Source organism: Xenopus tropicalis, chromosome 6 (assembly GCF_000004195.4).
Source record: "Xenopus tropicalis strain Nigerian chromosome 6, UCB_Xtro_10.0, whole genome shotgun sequence".
In the NCBI taxonomy this organism is placed as follows: domain Eukaryota; kingdom Metazoa; phylum Chordata; class Amphibia; order Anura; family Pipidae; genus Xenopus; species Xenopus tropicalis.
In genome coordinates, this window is record NC_030682.2 from 64,585,652 (window position 1) to 64,609,286 (window position 23,635).

The 23,635-nt window shown below is 38.0% G+C and overlaps 1 protein-coding gene across 1 annotated transcript in view; it reads left to right on the forward strand.

Annotated features, from left to right (window-relative positions):
- cdk13 (cyclin-dependent kinase 13) overlaps window positions 1-21,427 on the forward strand; it is a 34,529-nt gene extending 13,102 nt beyond the window's left edge. The window contains exons 3-14 of the mRNA XM_002940799.5: window positions 1,585-1,758; window positions 2,792-2,931; window positions 4,517-4,687; window positions 5,318-5,507; window positions 9,061-9,117; window positions 12,823-12,924; window positions 14,297-14,374; window positions 15,056-15,172; window positions 16,189-16,320; window positions 17,592-17,797; window positions 18,577-19,017; window positions 19,998-21,427. Of these exons, the coding sequence (XP_002940845.2) occupies window positions 1,585-1,758; window positions 2,792-2,931; window positions 4,517-4,687; window positions 5,318-5,507; window positions 9,061-9,117; window positions 12,823-12,924; window positions 14,297-14,374; window positions 15,056-15,172; window positions 16,189-16,320; window positions 17,592-17,797; window positions 18,577-19,017; window positions 19,998-20,818 (2,629 nt within the window). The 3' untranslated portion in view covers window positions 20,819-21,427. The remainder of the gene's footprint in view (window positions 1-1,584; window positions 1,759-2,791; window positions 2,932-4,516; window positions 4,688-5,317; window positions 5,508-9,060; window positions 9,118-12,822; window positions 12,925-14,296; window positions 14,375-15,055; window positions 15,173-16,188; window positions 16,321-17,591; window positions 17,798-18,576; window positions 19,018-19,997) is intronic.
- Window positions 21,428-23,635: the final 2,208 nt, after the last annotated feature.

The window sequence follows — 23,635 nt, forward strand, 5'->3', positions numbered from 1 at the left end:
CTTTCCTTGTCATTTTAAGGCTCTCTAGTTTGCCTTGGAAGGTGGGGTTTAAAATATTTCCAGACTTCAAGTGGGCAATCTCTGGATCAACTTTAATTTCAGTAATTTATCTGCCCATATTACTTAATACTTAAGTATTCAATTTCAGAAGAAAAAAAAAAAACACTTTAGACCCTCTCCAGAGATCTCCCTCCTGAACTGCATCGCACTGGCCCCTAATGTTGCCTATATGCCATACATGTCTAGAAAGATGTTGTGTCGCTGTTTCTGATTAGGGATGCTAGGTGTTGTTTTTCCAGAAGTGGCTGACAAATATGCAGAGATGATGGCCGCCAATCTTCTCAGTCTCCATCTTGCAGTTGTCAAAATGGAGTCTGTGAATGTGCTGCTTAGTGACAAAAAAAAATCTTTGTGCTTGTTAAAATATTGCAATTTACAAGACCTATGCTCAAGTTTCTCTTGGAGGAGAAAACGTTTATAATGGTTTGTTAATGGTTGTACAGAGAGAAAGATGCCTTTTTCATTTGCAGATATTTATATAAATGTTTGACATCCCTTCTTAAAGGGATTCTGTTTTAATAATTCTATCTATTTAAAATGTTATTCTTGAACCAATAAATGTATTTTTTTTTAGTTGTTATATTGGTATGTAGGCAGTCATCTCACTGCATTTTGCCTGAGTCTGAGCTTTCAGAAGGAGCTAGTACTACACATTAGAACTGCTTTCACATCAGCTATTTTTTTCTCCTGCTCCATGTAACTGGAGGAGTTATGCCTTAGGGTGAATACATGTGTTTTAGCAGAGGCAAGTCTCAGTATTGTCTATGGCAGGGTATTTTCTGGCTTTCAGTAACTGTGAAAAATTAGCTTCCACTAGTCTTCACCCTTAAGTGTGCTGGACTTTTACTATTAAAGGTGGCCGTACACATTCAGATTTTAGTCTTCTCTCGATGAACGGTCAGATATCAATTGTACATTTAAATGCAACATTCTAAAACTAACATTCAGATTGAAATTGTAGGATAAGGTCCTAAAAATGACAAATCAGAGGATGTTCTGAACATGAAATTATTGGCAGACAACAATCTTGCCCAAGTGACTTCCCGGAAATGCATTGTAGGTCACCCAAGGATATTGTCAGATACACAATACATGCACAGATTTTATAATTATCCAACTGAAATTTTCTAACTTATCCAATCAGCTAAGCAACCGCCATAGTACGAAAATTATCAGGGCAATAATTAAGAGCACACACATGATCCAAAAATTGCACAAAACGTAATTACATCAGTGTGTGTATGGCCAACCTAGGTGCTATTCTGATATCTAGCATTAGATGGGGATGTGGGAGCATTTTTTACTTTACTGCAGCGCAGTAATCGTGGCCATGGGCACCTGGAAAAGTAAGAATATGTTTAACCTGACACCAGATTTTAAAATCAAATATTAAAAAAAAAAAATCTTTTCTTTTTTTGAAAAACTGATTTATACTCAGGATTCTGTTAACTGATGCATTTGTAAAAAAAAAAATTGTCCCTTGACAGAATCCCTTTAATTAATCTGCTTATGTTTAAAATATAGTTTTAGAGGCTGTGTCCCAGGAAAATCGGTAAAGAAAGAAATGGAACGGAAACTACGAACCTTGCTGTCTGACTTGCCTCTTCCACCTCTACCAGCACCTCAGTCTGAAAGTGAGGATGTGTCAGACAGTCCAGAAAGGAAAAAAAACCAGTCCAGGAACAAAAGAAGACCAAAGTAAGCCAAATCATACATTTTTCAGAAAAAGTATTTCTAGCCTAATTTATTTTCAGCTCAGATGTGAGATGGGGACACATGCTTAAAGCAAAAAAAGTAATTTTTCTTTCATTTAAATGAATAAGCAGGGCCAACCTATCACTGTAATCTGTTCCTTCAATTCAGATTACGAATAAATACCATTTTTATATGCTTAAATCCAACGGTTGTTTCTGCATCATTTGGAATCCTGGAAGGGAAGGCGGGACTAAAACATTAATGTTATAAATTGTAAACTTCTCCACAGGTAACAGCAGCATGTAGGAACTACATAACCCACAATGCATTGCACTGTGATGTTCCTTTTCTTATGAACATCAGGTGTGCATGGAATTGTGGGATTTGGAGGATGTAGGCTGAAGGCAGCCTGAGGACTGTCGACTAAAAAAAAATTTTTTTTTTTTTTTTTTGAGTCTCAAAGTAGTCAGCCAGATCAGCAGGAGAACAGGGGGCTAGGCTTGGGTAACTGTTCCAAACCATATTATTACATTAAGAATCATAGAAAGGCTGCATATTTTTAACTGATGTATATTGCAAAGCTTAAGTTGTGTTTGGGTGGAGTTCCCCTTTAAACACCAAAGCCTTGTGTTTTTTTATGTTAATATTTGGTGAATACCCTTTGCTCCATAACCAGGCTCACGCAATAAATTTTTATCATTTTGTAATGCGTAAATACTTCTATTTATACCCCTTATGGCACCTGAATAAACTTGATATAAGCTACTGGAATGTATAAAATCTTGGATTTTGTTTAAATGAATCTTGGTTAAATGTTTTTTTGAGTTCTGCAGACATTCGCTTGCTTATTATGCAACACAATCTGTTGTTTATATGTAGCCATAGCCTGTAATACAATTTGACTCAACTAGACTAGTTATGCAAACGGTTATGTGCATAATTACAAACATATACAATATTAATGTGCCTTTGATTGAAATACTAGAAGCAATAAATGTTTGCATTTTCTTACTGTATTCTCTCTATAATTAAATAGGATATGTGGTCCACGCTGTGGAGAAATTCTTGAAAAGGAAATTGACTGGGGAAAGCGTTGTGTGGATAAATTTGATATCATTGGTATTATAGGGGAAGGCACATATGGACAAGTCTACAAAGCAAAAGATAAAGATACTGGTAAGCAACATAGCTGCACTCACTTACTGGAGAAAATGCCTGGGTGCACACTGCAAAAAAGTAATATAAAGCTGGGCATAAAAGTCACAGGGCATAAAAGTCACAGGGCATAAAAGTCACAGGGCATAAAAGTATGGTGAAAAGAAATCGTCCCACAGAGTTATGCTATGTTTGTTCTTTCCTGCCTTTGTTGCCTGACATATTGTGAATTATACAGTCCTTGTACTTTTATTTTTTGGTGTGCCTTGGGTTCTTTTGTACCAACTGAAAAAGGCAGGTCACCCAACCTTGTGTATAGAGAAGGAAGAGGTCATCTTGTTTTGTTCTGTATAATCTGGGGAAAGGGGATTAACCCGACAATCCTATAACAAAATTGGAGAAAAGGATATTTTGAACAAAATAACTTCAGTATTTATTATTTTCATTAATCAAACTCTGGAAAATAAAGGTTTACTAGCCCTGGAAATGGGATACTGCAGTCTAATGTCACACTAGTAGCCTAATAATAACCGTAACAATAATATAACAAAGAGAGATCCAAGTATTATTTAGTGAGCAGGTTACATAAGGGACACTATGCTTTTTGCATTTATAGAGTTGTTGTTACTAAAGTGGCATTACACAAATACCCAGGTAAATTTAAAAAAAAATTAGGATGCCCTTAAATACGTAGTATAAACTTGTATTAAATGCCTCTACCTTAGAAATGCCAATAAAAAGAAAGAGAGCATGAAATATTTAAGAAAAATTGCTGAAACTGAGTGCAAATGAAATGTGAAATGTTGCTGGCATTATATATTTTTATTTATTTGTTAAGAAATTTTATACTTTCACAAAGCTGTTGAAAACCTCAGCTGTGGAAATGCTGGAGATTTTTGCTGTTTTTGCATTGAAGGAAATGGCACAAAGGGTACTTTGTTTCCATGGGAGTACAATTTTTTGTGGTGGACAAAACACCCTGTGTGCCATTGCCACTACCTGCAGAGGGCAGCACACCATATGTCTGCTTATAGGTGATCGTCATTGATCACTTACACATAATCGCTGTTTTCAGAGTAAAACAACTTTAATTTATACAGAAACTCATAGCTTCCCTATATTATGTTAATAACTTTTAAATGTGTGCTGTAGTTTTTACATAGGGTGACACTTGAGAGATTATACTACTACACTGTACCTGGTTTCTAGGATCAGTGATCTTAGCAGCCAGATAAGATTTTCTTTAGTTGGAACCATTGTTGCCAATTACCAGTGTTTCTTAGCAGCTGTTAAATGTATCACAAGGCTGCAATCACTGATGCATTATAGTGCCCTATAATCACAACTGTAAAATTTTGCTGTGCTTCCACCCGTTTAGTTTTAACTACCAGCATTAATTGGTATTTCTACAGAAGTTTTAGTGCCACAGATAAAATATTCCCTCTTGAAACCCATTTCACCTTTAAAATTAGACCCTGCTATATAGTACATAATTATAGCAAGGGTATTCTATGTTTAAGTGCATCTTTGTTCTAATGAACTTTATGTAAAATATTTGTGTGTGTGTGTATATATATATTTTTTTTTTTTTTTTTTTTAATTATAGGAGAGATGGTGGCTTTAAAGAAAGTACGTTTGGATAATGAGAAAGAAGGATTTCCCATCACAGCTATTCGAGAAATTAAAATTCTGCGCCAACTTAACCACCAGAGTATTATTAATATGAAGGAAATTGTCACTGATAAAGAAGATGCTTTGGACTTCAAAAAAGATAAAGGTTAGTGTTAAATTTTTTTCCTGATTTGATAGATTTTTGTCCTATGTTTTGAAAATGAAATGTTAACCTTCATTTTTACATTATTCCAGTGAATGATTGCATTTGTTCATAATTATTTATTCACCATACTTAATTAATTTTGTTCAATTTGTTGCTGAGGCTTATCTCACTCTCTCATCTTTAAAGGGAATGTAAAGTTTAGGTAGGCAAACTATATATCATTTTTTTTCAGGAAAACCTGAGCTTTCCAAATCTTGTGTATTTCCACTTCTGGAACAAGATTTAGAGCTTGAAATACAAAAAATTAAACTGATTTGTAAAACCTCATGTCTTCCGAACGTGCCAATACCTGATATGTTTAGTTTTATGGATAGTTCAGACTTCTATAGATCAAATACTCCAAGCAGTAAATTACCAAATTTTCAAAGCATTACAGCAGAATACGGCATACTTTAGATTCCAAAGCCAAAAATCCTGGAACATTAGGTTTACCCCAGGGAACCATATATATAAAAAGTACACATTCTGCTGAATCCGAAATGGGTAACCATGTCTTCCAATTCCTAAGTACCAAACTGCAAAGCTTTCCTGAATTTAGCAGTTTCTATAAAAAATTAATTTATATTTTAGGAGCATTTTACCTGGTGTTTGAATACATGGACCACGATTTAATGGGTCTCCTGGAATCTGGACTAGTGCACTTCAATGAACATCATATTAAATCCTTCATGAGACAGCTTATGGAAGGTTTGGACTACTGTCATAAGAGGAATTTTTTACACAGGGATATCAAATGCTCAAATATTCTTCTTAACAACAGGTATGCTATATTTTATCTCCATACACTGTATAGCAATTGAGAGATTATTAAAGAATTAATCTAAATGTATGTTTCTTTGGAGTTTCTATTATATTTCCTTAGGCTTTGTTTATATTGCATTTAGGACTGTTAAATGAACAAAATCCTATATTTTCAATTCAACCATGTGCAATTCAGTTGGGAGGGGGTTAAAATTCATAAAGTAAAATGTCACTGTGCATTAACGTTTGCAAATATGTTGCAGATAGGCCTGCACACCTTTTTTTTTTTAGTAACTGCCAAGTGCAAATCAGACAGCCTAATGATAAAATGAAATGTCCATAACCACTAATTATAGTGGTTACATATTTTGGTTATGCTATATTAGATCTAGTGATCTTTAACAACTTAGAGCGAATCACAAAGGTACATGAACATCTGTGTAATATGAACCATATAATAATATTTATTGTTTGTGTAAAAAAAAAAATAATTTACAGCAGGTCAACAAAGTGTATAACCTGCAGGGAATCAAATTTTAGCACCTTAGAGTCATTACTTGAACACATAGGGACGTATTTATAAACTCACCACCAAACTGACGTGAGCTCTAATCTAATATTTTGATAAATTTGACCTATACTGTAGATTGAGACGTCAAGTTTTTAGTTACAAACACAGGACATACATGTTTTTCATTTAAAATGATGTTAAAACATTAAATTCTAAAGGGATTCTGTGTTAAAAGGCACTAAGTTTGGAGCAGTAACCCATAGCAACCAATCAGCAGGTAGAATTTACTGGTCACCTATGTAAAAGTAAACATCCTATTGGTTGCTATGGGTTACTGCTACTGGGCAAACCTAGTGCCTTGTATTACAGGTATTGGACCTGTAATGCAGAATGCTCGGGACCTGGGGTTTTCCAGATAAGGGATCTTTCTGTAATTTGGACCTCTATAACTTGTCTGCTAAAAATCATTTAAATATTGAACAAACCCAATAGGATTGTTTTTTCTCCAATAAGGATTAATTATATCTTAGTTGGGATTAAGTACTAGGTACTGTAGTAGTAGTTATTATTATTATTATTACAGAAAAAAAGGAAATTTTTAAAAAATTAGAATTATTTGCTTATAATGGAGTCTATGGGAGATGCTCTTTCGGTAATTTGGAACTTTCTGGATAACAGGTTTCTGGATAACGAATCCCATACCTGTACATATTGGGGGGGAAAGTTCAACATTTATTCCCTTAGAAAAGAAGAGCCACTGTCATTTTTGTAATTAATCTCTATTATTTAAAAGGTTTTGTTTTGAAGCTGCAGACCAGGAACAGTGCTGCTGACAGGCGCTATCCTCTGTCTTCTAAAGGCATTGCAGATTCCAGCTTGCGTTCTGGCCAAAACAGAAAGTTGACACTGAATTGGTTACAGCTCATGCCTTCCCTCTCCTGCCTCATTTGCATTGCATTGTATTAATCCGATTGTGATACAATTGGCAGGAAAGATTCAGGCAGATATAATAATGAAGCAGGACAGGGAAGTCATTCTCATTCTTTTAGTCCTTGTTTGGGAAATCCCCTACTGCAGGGATGCCCATCCTTTTTCCCCTGGCTTTTGACTCCTCCCGCGTTCGTATGCATACCCAATAAACTCGCTGCACTTCAGCATTTCCCGGATTCAACTAGGTCCACCAGAAATCCACCAAAGGAGAGAAGCCTGTTCAGCTATACTAAACCTGGTCTGTAGCTTCAAAACTAAACATTTTAAATGTTGAAGATCCTTTGCAAAAATATTTTTTTGACAGCTGTTCAAATTCAGACTGTTGTCTGAAGATGAACATTCCCTTTAAGGGCCACCCTATGTACTTGACTTAGATGTTAATAGGAATGAATAGGAATGCGTGTAAAATTACAAGCCAGAGGGGACAGATGCTTCTTTTTAAGACCTATTATTCATACGTGTTGTAAAGCAGTGATCAAAAAAGAGAAAACAATAAGCTTTTTGTGTGTTCAAAACCTAATCCTAAAATTGTTTAAGTATATCAAGTTGTAATGATGGCAAATGGCATCATTTGTACTGCATATATCCCCTCCGTTTGCTAGCACCATCACATTTTCCTAAAGCAAATAGCAGCTTCCACCCGGTGGCCATTTTTCCGCTAATACATAATCAGATACATTTAAATCTGCAAACGGCATACACCCAGACCCTTATTCAGCATACATTTCATCAAGAATGCAGGCTCACACAGGAAGAACTGTCTTTGATAAAAGTTCTGCGGTGTTTGAGCTAAGCTCAGGAGAGGAGATTAGGAGAGAAAAAAAATTAAGCAGTTGAGCTGAGTTTCTATGGGAACCTGCAATGCCATCTCTTCACTGGCTGCTAGACTGGAGGGCGTGTTTAGTAATCTGAGCTTAGAATAACTGAGTTTCCACAACCAGAAACCAAAGCAAATTCCTGAGAGGGGGCCGAGTGGGTTACAGGAGGAGAAGGAAATCTAAGTGATTAAGGGGACACTGCAGCCTTAATATTAACCTCTGAACAACCAGTGTGGCAGGTATTGAAAGATTTCAAAGAGGCTGTTCACTGATTACATTTTTGTGTGGGGGGGGTTACATGTCCTTTAAGGTGTGGATATATTTTCATTACAAAAAAAAAAAAAAAAAAAAGTAATTTTTTTTCTCAGTGTATACTGAGAGTCTTAGCTACAGGACCTGCAAAAGGACCTGATAAAGGTATGCATGGTCCAGCTAAAGTAAGGTGTCCCTGGCTCACACAGTATGTGGTATGTAAAAGTTGAAGCAAAATTAAAGGAAAACGAAACCTTTTAGAACAAATACATAACCGATTATTTGTGTCATAATTAGTGATGTCCTTTTGCACCACTTTGTGATACTATTTGCTTACTGATCACCTGACTGGAAATAAATTGATTTTAAAGTAACTATCCAAACACATCATCATCATATGAATGATGGTTGATATCCCCACAGTAAGCACCAACCATTTGGGTTTATGCTGCACTACCACCATTAATGTGGGCATAGTCCTAAAAGCTCTTGTGATAATGTGGGTGTGGTTTAAAAAAGGGAGTGGTCAAATTTGGCTTCCATTAGCGGCCCTCCACTATGTATGGTAGAGAAGTTCTGGCCCTCGGCACCACATAAGTTGGACAGCACTGTTCTAAAGACTTCAACACGATTCAAGCTCGAAACATGTTGTGTGCAGTGGTTTAAATAAATGCTAAAGGAGTTAACCTGTGTGAAGGTGCTCTCCTCTTATTCTATGATATTCCAAAGGGCCAGGCCGTGAGCCATTGGGGATCGATGCATCGTGCTTGTGAGTAGTAAGGCTGAGCGTTTGAACATTCATTTTTGGATTCAACACGATTGTGTAAACAGCTGGGGAAACTGACCCTTAAAAAGAAAAAAATCACTGTATATTAGAAAGTAGCTTACTTTAAGGGACTCTAATACAATCCCACAAATCATGGAAGCCTTTACTTTCTATTCTGATGCATTTCTATGCATTGCCGTCTTTTCTGACTTGCAATATATTTTATTTTCACAAGGGGGCAGATCAAGCTTGCAGATTTTGGTCTTGCACGGCTCTACAGTTCAGAAGAAAGGTAAGTCTCCTCTTGCTGAAAAATTTGCATTGTACAAATGATTATGCAGTTTGTGTACTGGTACAGCAAAAGAGGTACAGTGGTTGAACTATTAAAGCATTGGTATATGGCAAGACCAGGATTCTTTTGTAAACTGTGTGACAAAAGGCAGTGGTGGGTTAATAAGATGAGGCTACATTTTTCACAGGACCCTCTTCTAGGCTACTCCCAAAAGTTTAGAAATACACAGCGCAGTCAGCAACTTGGCAGGCAAGACATGCGTCACTTGCATGCCTAGAGGTCCAGTGTGACCAGAGGCCCATCTAGATTTGTTTCCAATTATTATTTCAATTTTCTTTTATTTTAATATTTATTTTAATTTGCACTGCTGGGTCCAGTTGGGGTGCTCCTGCTGGGAGAAGAAAACAGGCAAGGCGTGTACTTGCACCCAAATGTAGGTCTGTGTACTCATTGCATAAATCCTTTGATTCCCGACTCCTCAGTTTATGGCACCAAAGACTCTAGGTACCAAATTGCTTCTGACTCCACAGCCCTGCACAGGTGTATGCAGATCCAGACATGAATGCACCAGGGTTCTGTACTTCAGGTTGGGTTTGGCGAGCGCCATTGTAAATATAAACTGCATTTCAATGTATATAATGTGCCTGAAATGTCCGTACCCACTGCCTTTGTTGCTATAAAACTAACTAAAACACATTGAAGCTAACTGATCCCAAAATAGATGGAGAACCCCTCACAGAAGTGCACATATGAATACTTTTACAAGTATTTTAAGGTGAAAAAAAGCACCCCCCATCCACACTTTTGCATGGTATCCCTCGGAGTCAGTGGGAACTGCAGGAGGTTGTGGATTTGCTGCTGGCGTAAAAAATGAACCTCCCAACTAAGCCTTGCATTAGCTTTAGGTGAATCTGTGTGGCTCATCTTTAGCCTTCCCAAACAAAAAAAAAAAAATATGTACCGTTTGCCTATGTCTGCAAGCTGCATATGTTAAATAAAGCATATACAGCGCATAGGACAATTTATTAAAGGGGTTGTTAACATTACATTTTATTATGATTGTAGGCATAGACAATTTGCTATTGGAATTCATTTTTTATATTTTTCAAATCACTTTTTGTTCAGAAGCTTTTCAGTTTGGAATTTCTGTGGGTATCTGGGTGCTTAGGTTAAATTTACCATAGCAATCACGCAGGACTGGAATATGAATAGAAGAGAGTGAGAATAACAAATTAAAAAAAAAAAATGGTTATGTAATATTTGACATTTATTTTATAAATTTGCAGTCTCAGAGCAATTGTTCATAAACTGCTTGCAAGTGATCCGCATTTGGAAGGTGAAAGAGACAGAGAAGGAATGCAAATAATTTAAAAACCATTAAAAAAACCAGAAGCTAGGGAGAAAATGGTACAGTTATGGGTTACCTTGGATATGCATGTCTTATGAGAGGCCTTGTCCAAAATATACAGCACAGCAACAAGATTAAAGAATCCTTCATCAAGACAATAATACACCCTAATAATGGTAACAATACTTTTTATTGAGGAATTATTGAATATACAATAGATAATTCTTGCCAAATAATATGGACCAACCCACACACAAGACAATTAATAGACCTACTGTAATATATATTTCAAGCTTCAATTAAATATTTTATTTTTACTTTAACTCATAAGTCCTGTTGAGTGCAATACACACACGTGTGTACTCAATTGACTCAAGGGATGAAAACATAATTTTGCCCCTTGGTAAGGCCTCACCTTGAGTATGCAGTGCAGTTTTGGTCTCCAGTCCTTAAGAAGGATATTAATGAGCTGGAGAGAGTGCAGAGACGTGCAACTAAACTGGTAAAGGGGATGGAAGATTTAAGCTATGAGGTTAGACTGTCGAGGTTGGGGTTGTTTTCTCTGGAAAAGAGGCGCTTGCGAGGGGACATGATTACTCTGTACAAGTACATTAGAGGGGATCATAGACAGATAGGGGATGTTCTTTTTTTTTTCCTATAAAAACAATCAACGTATCAGAGGTCACCCCTTTAGATTAGAGGAACGGAGCTTCCATTTGAAGCAGCGTAGGTGGTTTTTCACGGTGAGGGTAGTGAGGTTGTGGAATGTCCTTCCTAGTGATGTGGTAATGGTATTCTGTTAATGCCTTTAAGAGGGGCCTGGATGAGTTCTTGAACAATCAGAATATCCAAGGCTATTGTGATACTAATATATACAGTTAGTATTAGTGGTTGTGTATATATATATATATATATATATATAATATAGTTCATGTATGTGAGTGTATAGATAGGTAAGTATAGGTTGTGAGTGCTGGGTTTACTTGGATGGGTTGAACTTGATGGACTCTGGTCTTTTTTCAACCCTGTGTAACTATGTGTGTATAGACTTAATGAGGTTATGCTGTTTAGCCTAAGGAGCATCTCTTAAGGCCCGATGTCCCTTGCACATACAGTGGAACGCATTAGCAGAATTCATTTTGTGTCTTGATACATCACCTGTTACTGAATCTCCCTTCATGTCTACATAGTCTGCTTTTATTTCAAGCAGGACAGTATTTACCAGTGTTTCCAGTGTTTTGTAAAGTACTTCTTAAATGAATATTATCATTATCTGTGCAAAATTTTTTTTAACAGCAATAGTTAGGGGTACTGTTATAATTTTTATGGTGTATTTTTATTTCTAAATTACACTGTTTACATAACATAGTTGTAATATTAGTGTGTAGGCAGCCATCTCAGTGCATTATGCCTAATTCTGAGCTTTTAAAAAGATCCAGCACTACACATTAGAACTGCTTTCAGGTAACCTATTGTTTCGCCTACTCCCATGTAAATGCCAAGCTGGACTTGGATTTCTTACTATTGAGTGCTGTTCTGATATCTACTGGGAGCTGCAGTAAAGAGTGACTGAAGGTTATCGGAGCACAGGTCACATGGCTGTAGGACCCTGGGACGTGGAGAATATGGCTAGCCCCATGTCAAATTTCAAAGTAAAATATTAAAAAAAATCTTTGTGTTTGTAAAAAATGGATTTCACTGCAGGATTCTGCATGACAGTATTCCTTTAACCTTTGGTTTCAGATAGGATTTCTGACTGCCTCTAGTCCAAATGGTCCTTTATGACATATTAAAAGGAAAATTTTGACCATAAAATTATAGATATGGGACCTGTTATCCAGAATGCTCTGGACTGGGTTTTTACGGATAAAGGGTCTTTCCATAATTTAAATCTCCATACCTTGTCTACTGAAAAAAAACAAAACATTTTAACATAAATGAAACCCAATAGGATTGTTTTGCCTCCAATAAGAATTAATTATATTTTAGTTGGGATCAAGTACAAGGTACTGTTTTATTATTACAAAGATTTAGAATCATTTTTAAAAATGGTACATATTTTCTCATAATGGAGTCTATGGGAGATGACCTTTCTGTAATTTGGAACTTTCTGTATAATGGGTTTCCAGATAACGGATCCCATACCTGTATCTACTCTTGCAAGTTATAGCTGTGTATTTTTATAGTTTAGGTTTTACATTCCTTGCAAATCAGTAGTTTTAAACATGAATATCCTTGTCTGTTTTCAGTCACAGCCAAGTGACTACATAAACCTTTGTAAAGGAATTAGGGTTATTTTAAAATTCTGTTATTAATATTACATTTTACGGTGTTTAATATTTATTTTATTTTGAAAGCCGACCATACACCAACAAAGTAATAACGCTATGGTATCGACCACCGGAACTGCTGCTTGGAGAGGAGAGGTACTCACCAGCTATTGATGTTTGGAGCTGTGGGTAAGTAGATGTTGCTGTTTTATTTGGTTTTGCATAATAAGCACAATTTAAAGGGAACATCTTTGAGTATTGAGGATTGTTTTGCCTCCAATAAGGATGAGTTGGGACAGGGAAAAAGGAAATCATCTTTAAAAATTAGATTTATATAATTGTAACCCCTTCTTGGCTTGTAACCAAGCCAACAGCACGGCTCGTATAGATTTAGAGCATGGGGCACATGCGACTCAATCCTTCAGGATGAGCCTTCGCTATGTGGAAGTGCCCAAACAGAGCTATGGTGTTGTGAAACTACAACCCACTGTGTGTAGTGCAGAATAACAAATGGGCAACAGAAGGTTCTTGCAGTTGAACAATAGAAATGGTTTATTGTCAGAGACAATCAATATGCAGGGTTATAGCAATACTCACACAGAGGAGATATCAGGCATTTGCACAACAGGTAGAAAAATATGGTGTACACCCACATAGCCCACCTCAGCCGAGGGTAGGGAGGGTAAGGACCACCAACCAGCACAGCCTCCCTGCGGAGTGTAGCCTAGTATCTGTATATTCAGGATGTCCATTAGCAGCCAAGGATCCCTCACAGCCAACTATGAATCAGGGATAGGAACTGACTTGACCTGCCTCTTAACTGTGGTCCTGCTCTAAGGCAACAATGCCTGTAGGGAAGAATACTTCCAGCTAATTTCTCCTGGTTGGAGCCAGAAAACTGCTCTTTCTAACTAATGTCACTGTCCTAGAAAGTGCTCTTATAAATTATCCTGACACTTATTATTCCTCATTCACGGGGTTCCTATTCCCCGACTTCACTAGAGCTAGATGCAGACTCTAGGATACTCACTTTACTAGGGCCCTGTTGATCCCAGGCTCAGTGGAACTTGGGATTCCACCTGGGTCAGCAGATGCAGACCCACCCCTTTGCTAAACACTATATCAGAGTGCCAAAGGAGTGGTCTTCCTGTTTAAACAATAAGACACACATGCAAAACAATAAACTAATACATGGGTCTTTGGCCAGTAACAGCGCAGACTAAGAAAGTTGTAGTGTTTAAAGCCATAGGGACATGTTAACCCTATGGGTCCCTACATTATTAAAATTGAGTCTATGGGACATGGCCTTCTTATAGTTGAAGCTTTCTGGGTAATTGGTTTCTGAATATAGGATCCCATACCTGCAGAGATGTTCCAATTGGTTTCTTTGATGGCTGCATAACAGATGATGATACTGCAGCCAGTGGTGTGTCAACTAGGAAGATTCTGGAAATCTAAGGACTGATTATGAAGTGAATTTTTCATGTTACAACATGGAAGGAGTTAAATAACATTCTACTGATTAATAACTAGGTTACTATTTAAATTTCCCATGTTTCAGCTGTATCCTGGGTGAGCTGTTTACAAAAAAACCAATCTTCCAAGCAAATCAGGAGCTTGCACAGCTTGAACTTATAAGGTGAGTTGTGTAAATGTGCATTTATTTTTATCTACCATTTCTAGACAAAGAATTAAAAAAGGTTTCTTCGTGATCAGCTTAGGATCTATTATCTGGAATGCTTAGGACCTGTATTTAAAAAATAAATGGATTTGATCTAAATAAAATAAGTATTTTTTTTTATTACATTTTCCTGGTGTGCATCAGCATTTTTTACATATTTACACTGTTTATCTGATTTGCACCCAGGTTGTTATCCCTATAAGTGTGTGCCTCAGCCTTTTTCCTTGCATATGCACGGTAGAATAGATTTTGAAAATCTGGTTTACGTACTGTTCATACACAAGTCTAAGGGGAATTTAACTAATTATAGTGCGTAAGCCATATATATATATATATATATATATATATATATATAATATAAAAAACAGTCCACACGACAGCACCACACTCCAAAATCTCCCCTGTGCACGGGATATCATATAAATATCAAAATAAAACAGCCAGCACCAAGGGTCTTTGTGTTTCAAAAAGTCTCTTGTGTATTATAATTGCATGTACAACCGACGTTTCGGTCCCTTTTGGGACCTTTTTCAAATTTTTTTTTTTTTAAATACAGGTCCTAAGCATTCCAGATATATATAATATAATTAATCCTCTGTTGCATAATAACAATACTATTTTTTTTTTTTTTTTCTTAAGCCGAATGTGTGGAAGTCCTTGTCCTGCTGTATGGCCAGATGTTATAAAGTTACCGTATTTCAACACCATGAAACCAAAGAAACAGTATCGTAGAAAACTTAGAGAGGAGTTTGTTTTGTAAGTATTGCTGTACTTTTTTTTTTTTTTTTTTTTTTACATTTAATATTTACTATAATTTTATAATTCTTCCCATATGCCATTCTTTTTGTGATTAATCCTTATCATTGCACAGATAGACTGATTTAACAAATGTAACAACTGATATATACTGTAATTGTAGTATATGAAAAAAATTCTGCTCCTGGGGTTGTTTATTGCATAGTGCAAGAGAAGGCCTGTTCCCAGGATGTAGCATCCAGGAGAATCCTGTGGCTCCTAGCATATCAAACATCTCCAAAGACCTATTTGTATGAAATCATTGGGTGGCTGAATAATTATAAAACACAGTAAATTTTGGACATTGCAGATTTGCAATCAATTGTGTTTTTGCATACCAACTCAAATAGTGGGGGGTAGTAGCGGTCAAGACAAGCCAGTAACAGGCCAGGTAAATAAACACAAACTTGAAAAACATCTCTAAGGGCAATGACAGACAAGCAGATTAGTTGCTCATAGGATCTTGTCAGGAAGTAGAAGGTAGCGTGATTTATTTTTATTTTTTGGAGAGTAGGTTCAATATCACTCATTGTGTTTCCCAGCTTTTGTGGGTAGATTTAAGCAAGGTGAGAGGTATGTCTGCATAGATTTCCTTCTGCAGGGTGCCACATGATCAGCGCGGTCTCAGGGCTTCTTGCTATCCTGAGGTGGCCAAGTAAAAACCACCCCACACACTTCCTTTTTATACATTGTAGAGGCACTCTCCTCTATAACAGACAAAATCCCAATGTAAAAATCGGAATTTCAACTCTTTAAGTTACCAGGAGTGTCTATTGGCTGCCTCTTCTAACTTGCCGAGGGCCTGAGGCAAATTTCTCAACTCACCTTGTGGCAGCAGCACCCCTACGAGAGATGCCTGTTTTCAATGTAATGGCAAATTCTCTAGTTCTATGATGACTTAATTTGATTTGTATTATTTCAAGTAGTATTTTACTGTTCACTTTTAACATGTAGCTGGTTTTTTTTTCTTCCCCAAGCATCCCCAATGCAGCTTTAGATCTTTTTGACCATATGCTGGCTCTAGATCCAAACAAGCGTTGTACAGCAGAGCAAGCCCTACTTTGTGAATTCCTTCGGGATGTAGATCCCTCAAAAATGACACCGCCAGAGTAAGTACTAACGGTTTTCCCATAGTGTGTGCCAGTCTTTTTTGCAGTTGTTTTGCAACTATTGCTCATTCATTAATGTGTTGTACTGGCCATAGCACCCAGAATGCTGGGTTTGTTAGAATATCCATGGTCCATTATTTGTATAGCCTGCATAGCCAAGTAGAACTTTTCTAAAATACTTTTTCTAGTTCAGTGAAAAGGTGAAATTGGCCCCAGGGGGCCTGCTGAAACTTCAGTCTCACCAGTGAAGAAAAAATTGTTTGACACCCAAATGAAATTCTGATAATTCCCAAGCTCAATATTTTTAAAAATCATTATAAATATTTTATTTTCTTAAAAAGTTAGGTGAAATTGGGGGCTAGTGCTTATTTGCTGGTCTGAATTCCCCTGCAGTTATAGAAGAGTGGTTTTAATTTGGCTGTTTATATAGATTTATTCTTGTTAGAAAAAAAAAATGTTTATCAGTAAAATTATTCTAAACAGCCTCCAGAATTACCTACCTTTGTCACTCTGTTCTTTCTGACCTGGTTCCTCAGTTACAAGCTGCTCGATTCCTCTCCTTCCTTGTTCAGAGTGAAGACCCGCCCCCACTTCCTGTTCAGGTCTCTCGTCAAGAAAAAAACCCTGCTAATGCACTGGCTCCTGCTGCCTCCAGGCATGCGCAGAAGGCTCTCCACTTCTACTAGAGGTAGTTGATATAATGGGAGACCTGAACAGGAAGTGGGGGCGGAGCAGCTTGTAACTCAGGAACCAGGTCAGAAAGAACAGAGGCACAAAGTTAGGCAATTTGGGGAAGCTATATAGAGTAATTTTATTAATAGAAAAAAAAAAGTTTACTTATTCTTTAAAGAGATACTGACACGGAATTAAACCTTTTATTACATGTATCATAACATTGTCTTGTATTGCATGCTATGTATAATTCTGCTATAAAAGTATTTGCCTGTTACTTTTGCATTACCTATCGTATCCCCTATATTCCTCTATGAGGGGGCTGCCATATTTGTGCAGCAGGAGTTTGTTAGCATTAGAAGCTGTAACTGACAGATTGGGAAGGGACAGTCAGGTTGGTAAAACAGTCCCGTTTAGAAACTTCAAGTAACAATTATTTACAAATTCATACCTATTAGTAAAAAATGATCAACATGACCTATAGGTAACTTTTAATGTACATTAATAATTTGAAGAGTAGTTTTTTTAGTGTCCGTGTCGGCCTGAAAAGGGATTATACTGCTCCTATCATCTGTAATATTTTTCTCCTTACTTTGCAGCCTACCCCTTTGGCAGGATTGTCATGAGTTGTGGAGTAAAAAACGCAGAAGGCAAAAACAACTTGGGATGGGTGATGATCTCACAGTTCCCAAAGTACCGAGGAAAGATTCATCTTTGGGCATGGATGACAGCAGAAATAGCACCCCACAAGGCATGCAGATATCTTCACAGCTAAAGACTCAGGGATTCCCCAGTGTTGGAGTAGGTAGGTATGCTCTTCTTGGTACAGCGCTAGCTAACATCTACCAGCACCAGAGGCTGGCCATGTTTGATAACACTTATCTGGTTAATGAATGATTTGTTGCCTGCAGTAGCTTAGATTTAACCTCTGATGAGAAATCTTACCCTGTGCCATTGCCATTACTTGTATTAAAAATGTTGTATGTGTTCCTAAAACAGTTTGTAATATTATAGTATGTTTGGTACATTTATTGAACAGGGCAACGCTAAAATAATTTGAACAAATTTGCCTTTTTTTCCCCAACAAAGCATTACCATGCTTTATGACCAATATTTTGCCATTTTTATAACCACAGATCCTAACAATAAATATTAACTAACTTGAGTTTTATGTAGGAAGTTAAAGAGCAAGGAAAGGCTACTACTGTAGCCCTTAATATAGTGTAGAGTCCCCTTGCCCATAGCAAATCGCCAAATTTATTTTTTAAAATAATGGTCACTTCTCCCAAAAATTGGCTCGTTAGCTGTATTTCCAGCCTGTCACGGCCTGCCATCTTGGATTCCCCTGCTGGGCTCGCACCACCCCGCCGAGCGCGCCACGCTTGCGCCAGTGCTTGCCTGCTCCTTCTGTGCTTCTCTGTGTCACTGTGTCTGCGTGTCACAGGGGCCAGGGGAGGGGAGCAGGCCTGCTTCTCGCACTGGCTTCTCTCAATAAAAACAGCAAGGCGCATGGGATATGTGGAATTGCCATACAAATAACTATGATCTTAAACATGTAAACAGAATTTTGTTTTTGTTCCTTAGGTAATCCAAGTTCTGGCCAGCAACTGAACCATAATGAAGTGGCTATCTTGCTAAATTTGCTCAAGTCACAGACAAGTGTGAACATGGCACACTTTGCACAGGTTCTGAACATTAAAGTAAATCCTGAAACACAGCAGCAGCTTAACAACATAAACTTACCTGCTGGTATATTAGCAGTGGGAGACAAGCAAGCAGAACAAAGAGCGGAAATTCCTTTAGCAACCCAGCCAGAGTTGCCTCCTATCCCACATTTGCCTTTGACCAAAACAAATACAGATGTTACTCCAGCAACTGTGCAGAGCACTTTCACTTTTCTACTGTCTCTCCTATTAAAGGATCAGGAGTTAAAGAAAAAAAGTGATGTCACAGCAGGGGAAGTAAAGGAGCACATGAGTGAATTACTTTGCAAACCCAAGAGACCTCCAAGTCCATCACCAATCGGTATGATTTAGCACCTTGGGTTTTTTGAGGACTTCTATCTCTTTCTATTGTTTTGCCTCTAATTAAGATTAATTACCTCTTAGTTACCATCAATCTTTCAAAGACCAGAAGGGCTGTACAAAGTGAAGCTTGCCCTTTACAGTTTTGCCCTGTACATCCTTGGTAATGTAAAAAAACACTTATCATATAGAATCATATGATATGTTAATAAAAGGAATTAGGGCTGTGGCACACGGGGAGATTAGTCGCCCGCGAGAAATCTCCCTTGTCGTGGGCGACTAATCTCCCCGAAATGCCATCCCACTGGCGAAACGCCACGTATGCAATCCCACCGGCGATTTACATACTGTATTGGTATTTCGGGGGAGACTAGTCGCCAGCGACAAGGGAGATTTGCCGCAGGCAACTAGTCTCCCAGTCTGCCACGGCCCTTTGAAGAAAGTTATCTACACCTATAAAAGCCTCAGTTTAATTTATGTAACAGATGATCAGAATAAGAAAATATTAGCTGCCTTCCTCTCGGTCTGTGTTTTTCTGTTCTATATGCCAGTGGATTAGTATGTAATTGGTCAGTAAAGGAGGATGTAAAATTCTTTTATCTGATGCCAATTACAATAGTGTGGTTCCCCCCCACCCCGTGTGTATTATTTTTAGTGTCTAGTAAACCTTGAAAGCACAGTTTTGGGGTTTTCAAGTTTGAATCCTTTATAAAACGTTGTGTGCTATACTAAATCTAATCTTAATTTAAATAAGTAACTTTGATTGTCCTATACCAGGGATTGTCAGCATTTAGTGTTTGAAGCAGCACTGCAGCTTTTGATAATGTTGGTTTAGCTGTGGAGGAGGAAAGCACAACATCTGGAATATATATAATTAGAAAAATATCTAATTTTTTTTAAAAAAGAAACTTAATACAGGCACTGTTGTGTACGTTCATTCGCAATGCTAACTTTTCTATTATATGTTGGTCTTTCTTTTAGATAACTGTAACCTTGGTGATCATGAGGTTAAGCAGTTACAAAGTACATCATTACAGCCAGAATATCCTCAGATCCTGCCACCAGATCAGCGCCCCCCAGAACCACCTGAGCCCCCTCCAGTCTGTGAGGAAGACCTTGACTACCGGCCAGAGAGAAAGCACATCCATAATACCACAATGTTGGCTGGTGACGCTCATGCAGAAGTAAAAGCTGCTCTGCTGCAGCTTCTTGCCCAGCACCAAGCTCAGGTAGAAGATAAAGATGGTTCCGAGTTCCCTACCAGTACATGCTACTCCAAGCCATCAGACTGCACTGAAAAGTTTGTGCCCTCTTTTCAAGCAACTACATATAACAGTGATAGGGCTGCTAGTTTGTGCACAACTATTTTGGAAAGACAAACTCAAAACCAGCCTATCAGTAACTACAGTAGTACATCATCTCAGATTAGTAACAGGCTCACGGCACCACCTGCTTTCACCGAGCCTTTTTGTATTCCCATCACCACATACGGGGACAGCTTCCTTAATACTCATTCCATGCTGTTTAGTGGTGATAAGGACCATAGATTTGAATACAGCCATGCCCCAACAAGTCTACTGAGAAATAGCAATCCTGCTTCTGGACTGGAGAATAGTCCATCTTTGGCAACAAACATGCATAATTTTAGCTACAGCGGTAATGTACCAGAGCATCCTGGCCTACCTGTTCACATGCATGGACATGCTTGGACATCCCCACTCCAAGGACCCCCGTTTTCTCAAGGACATAGGGGACATATTGGCACATATGCTAGAGGTCGAGGTAGGGGACTACCATACTAAGACAAACCCAGTTTCATTTTTTTTTTTTTTTTTGTTGATCAGACAAAATATTTCTATCTGAAATTGCTTTTTACTTTACTTGTAGCTGCGTTTTTCAGCAGCCAAAGGACTTGAATTTGACAGCAGCTTTATTTTTATGTGACAAATTGTCTTGCAGTGTAACAATAAACAACGTTTTGGTAAATATAATTCATTGTGTGCTTGAAAATAAGGTGAACTAATCTACACATTGACAAATATCAAGAGATCTTTATTTTGTACTTTATCAAGTTTAAGTTGAATGTTAATTTTAGGGGCATCCTCTGTATTCCCTGACTCTTGCAAGTGTTTTAGAGAAGTTGCACATTTGTGCTATTTTTTGTACATTTGGACCAATGTTTGGACAAAAAAATGCAGGGCTTAAATTTCTTTGGTGTCTTTCTTTGTACAAAAACTACCTTTTAGTCAAAGGTCAACGTCATTCTGGCCTGCTTTCAGTGTCATTGTGCAAGATGTACCTTGAGCTAATTTTGGACAAAACATACCTTTTCTCTTCTGATGGAAACGTTTTATCAACTGTTTTTTTTTTTTTTCTTTTATGCATAAGAAAATAAATGTTGATCAAAGCGCTCTGTTTGAATATGTGCCTTATTTGATATTTTTTTTTTGTAAGAGAACCATTCTGCTGATCTGTTTGCAATAACCTGGGTCTTCATAGCCCTTTGCAGTCAAGCATTTTTGTATTTATACCTTCATAAATTACATACTGTGATTTATAAATGTAAAAACCAGGACCATGAGCATGCACCCTGCCTAACAAGTAGAATGTCCAGTTTTGCCTAAGTCATGCTTCATTACATCAAAATCAAACCCAAGATGCTAATCCTCATTTATTTATACAGCCCCAGTGGATTATGCAGTGCTTTATATTAATTTATAATGAACAGGGGTCATAATTTAACAAAGATTTACAGAGTAAGAATAGGATTAGAGGGTCCTACTCGCAAGAGCTTCCAACCTAAAGGGTTAGTAGGGGAAATTTTAAACTTAAGAAATACAGAAACAAATTGGTGATTTATGATATATAAATGTCTGATCAATCAGGGTACATTATTCATAAGCTTCCCTATAGGTGGGTTTTAAGGAGCGTTGAAAGTTCGAAAGGAAGGGGAGAGTCTGACAGCTCGAGGCATTTAATTCCAAAGATGGAGAATTCAAAAGAGAAGTCTTGTAGCCAGTAATGGGATGAAGTGAAAAGAGGAGGAGGCGAAGGTCAGAAGCAGACCGTAGATTGCGCAAAGGAGTGTATTTTGATACCAGAGCTGAAATCTATGGAGGGGCTTCGGTGTTATGGGCCTTGAATGTATTAGTCATTTTGAATTTGATTCAAGGAGATTGGGAGCCAGTAAAGGGATATGCACAGGGGAGTGGCTGATATGGAGTGGAGAGAGAGATGAATTGGTCTAGCAGCAGCGGATAAAAAAAAGGCGATGGGTTGTAATGCCTGCAAGGAGTATGTTGCAGTAGAAATATGAGAGAAATAATGAGAGACTGAATAAGTATTTTAGTTGTATCTGAGCTGAGGTAAGGCTATATTTGGGCAATGATGTGCATATGAAAACAGGAAGATTTGGCAAGTGTCTGGATGTGTGGTGTAAAAGACAGATGGTAGTCTAAAATAACTCCAAAACTCGCAAAACCTGTGTGGTTGATTTATTGACTTGTGAGTAAAACCTGAGGGACAGGGAAAGAAAAATAATTCTGTTTAAGAAAGATTCTGTTTCAGGTGGCACTGTGACATCTGGGAGGAGATCGCAGAAAGGCAGTCTGTTAAATTGGGAAAGGACAGAAGTCCACATGACTGAATAAAGGTGGCGACACACGTGGCGATCTGACGATCTTTCGTGCGACCACAAACATCGTCAGATCCGCCACACACCGTTCAGGGCTGAAACAGCAGATAAGGAGGTAGAAACAATAGGATTTCTACCTCCTTCTGCCGATTCAGCCCTGACGGCAGATTTTGGTCAGGCGCCTTTTATGGTGCCCGATCAAAATCTTTTAACCGGTCTGATCAGCGAGTCGCCGACATGCCATACACACGATATGATCGGTGCGTGTATGGCCAGCTTTAGATTTCCCTCACGTCCCTTGGCAGCACTTAGAGAGACGTCATACCTAGGGTAGGAAAAACGCCGCCCTTTCCAATAAATTATTCCTCCCCCTTCTCCCATAAAACGTTCTTGAAGGTGCCGGCGGTGACGTCACTAACTTGCGCCGCACTGCGTACGTGGAACGCAGACACGAGGCAGATGGAATGCATAGAGTGGTGCAACGCAGGGCATCATATCCGGAAGGCTGGTTCCTAAGCCGGTGGTAGTGGCTGCACGTGGCCGCTCCCGGGTTTTAATCCTGCTGCCTGTCAACGCAAGTAAAGCGCTCCATCTCTGCCTGTAAGTACACATCTTTATGATGCTTTAAGATATTGGGGTTTTTTTGTATCTCTGAGACGGAGGCACTCTTTTATTGTTGTTTCAGCTGAAAGTGGAAAAGGGGAAATCTAAAGAAGAGGCAAAGTGCAAAGAGAATCTGAGTCCCCTCAAGGGCTGTGAAGTCAGCTTGGGCTGTGAAGTCAAATTCAGTTCCTTTAGAAGGGGAAAAGTTATGCTGTACCTGTAAAGAGAAGTTGAAAAATCCTATTAACCCCTCAGGTGGTGCTGATGAGTTAGTATCTTGGATGAAAGGGGCTATGCTTTAAGCCTTTGAATCATTCAGTCAGCAGAAGCCTAAAGAATCTCTGCAAGCTGAGGGGTCTCTTTATGAAGATTGGTCTTCTGA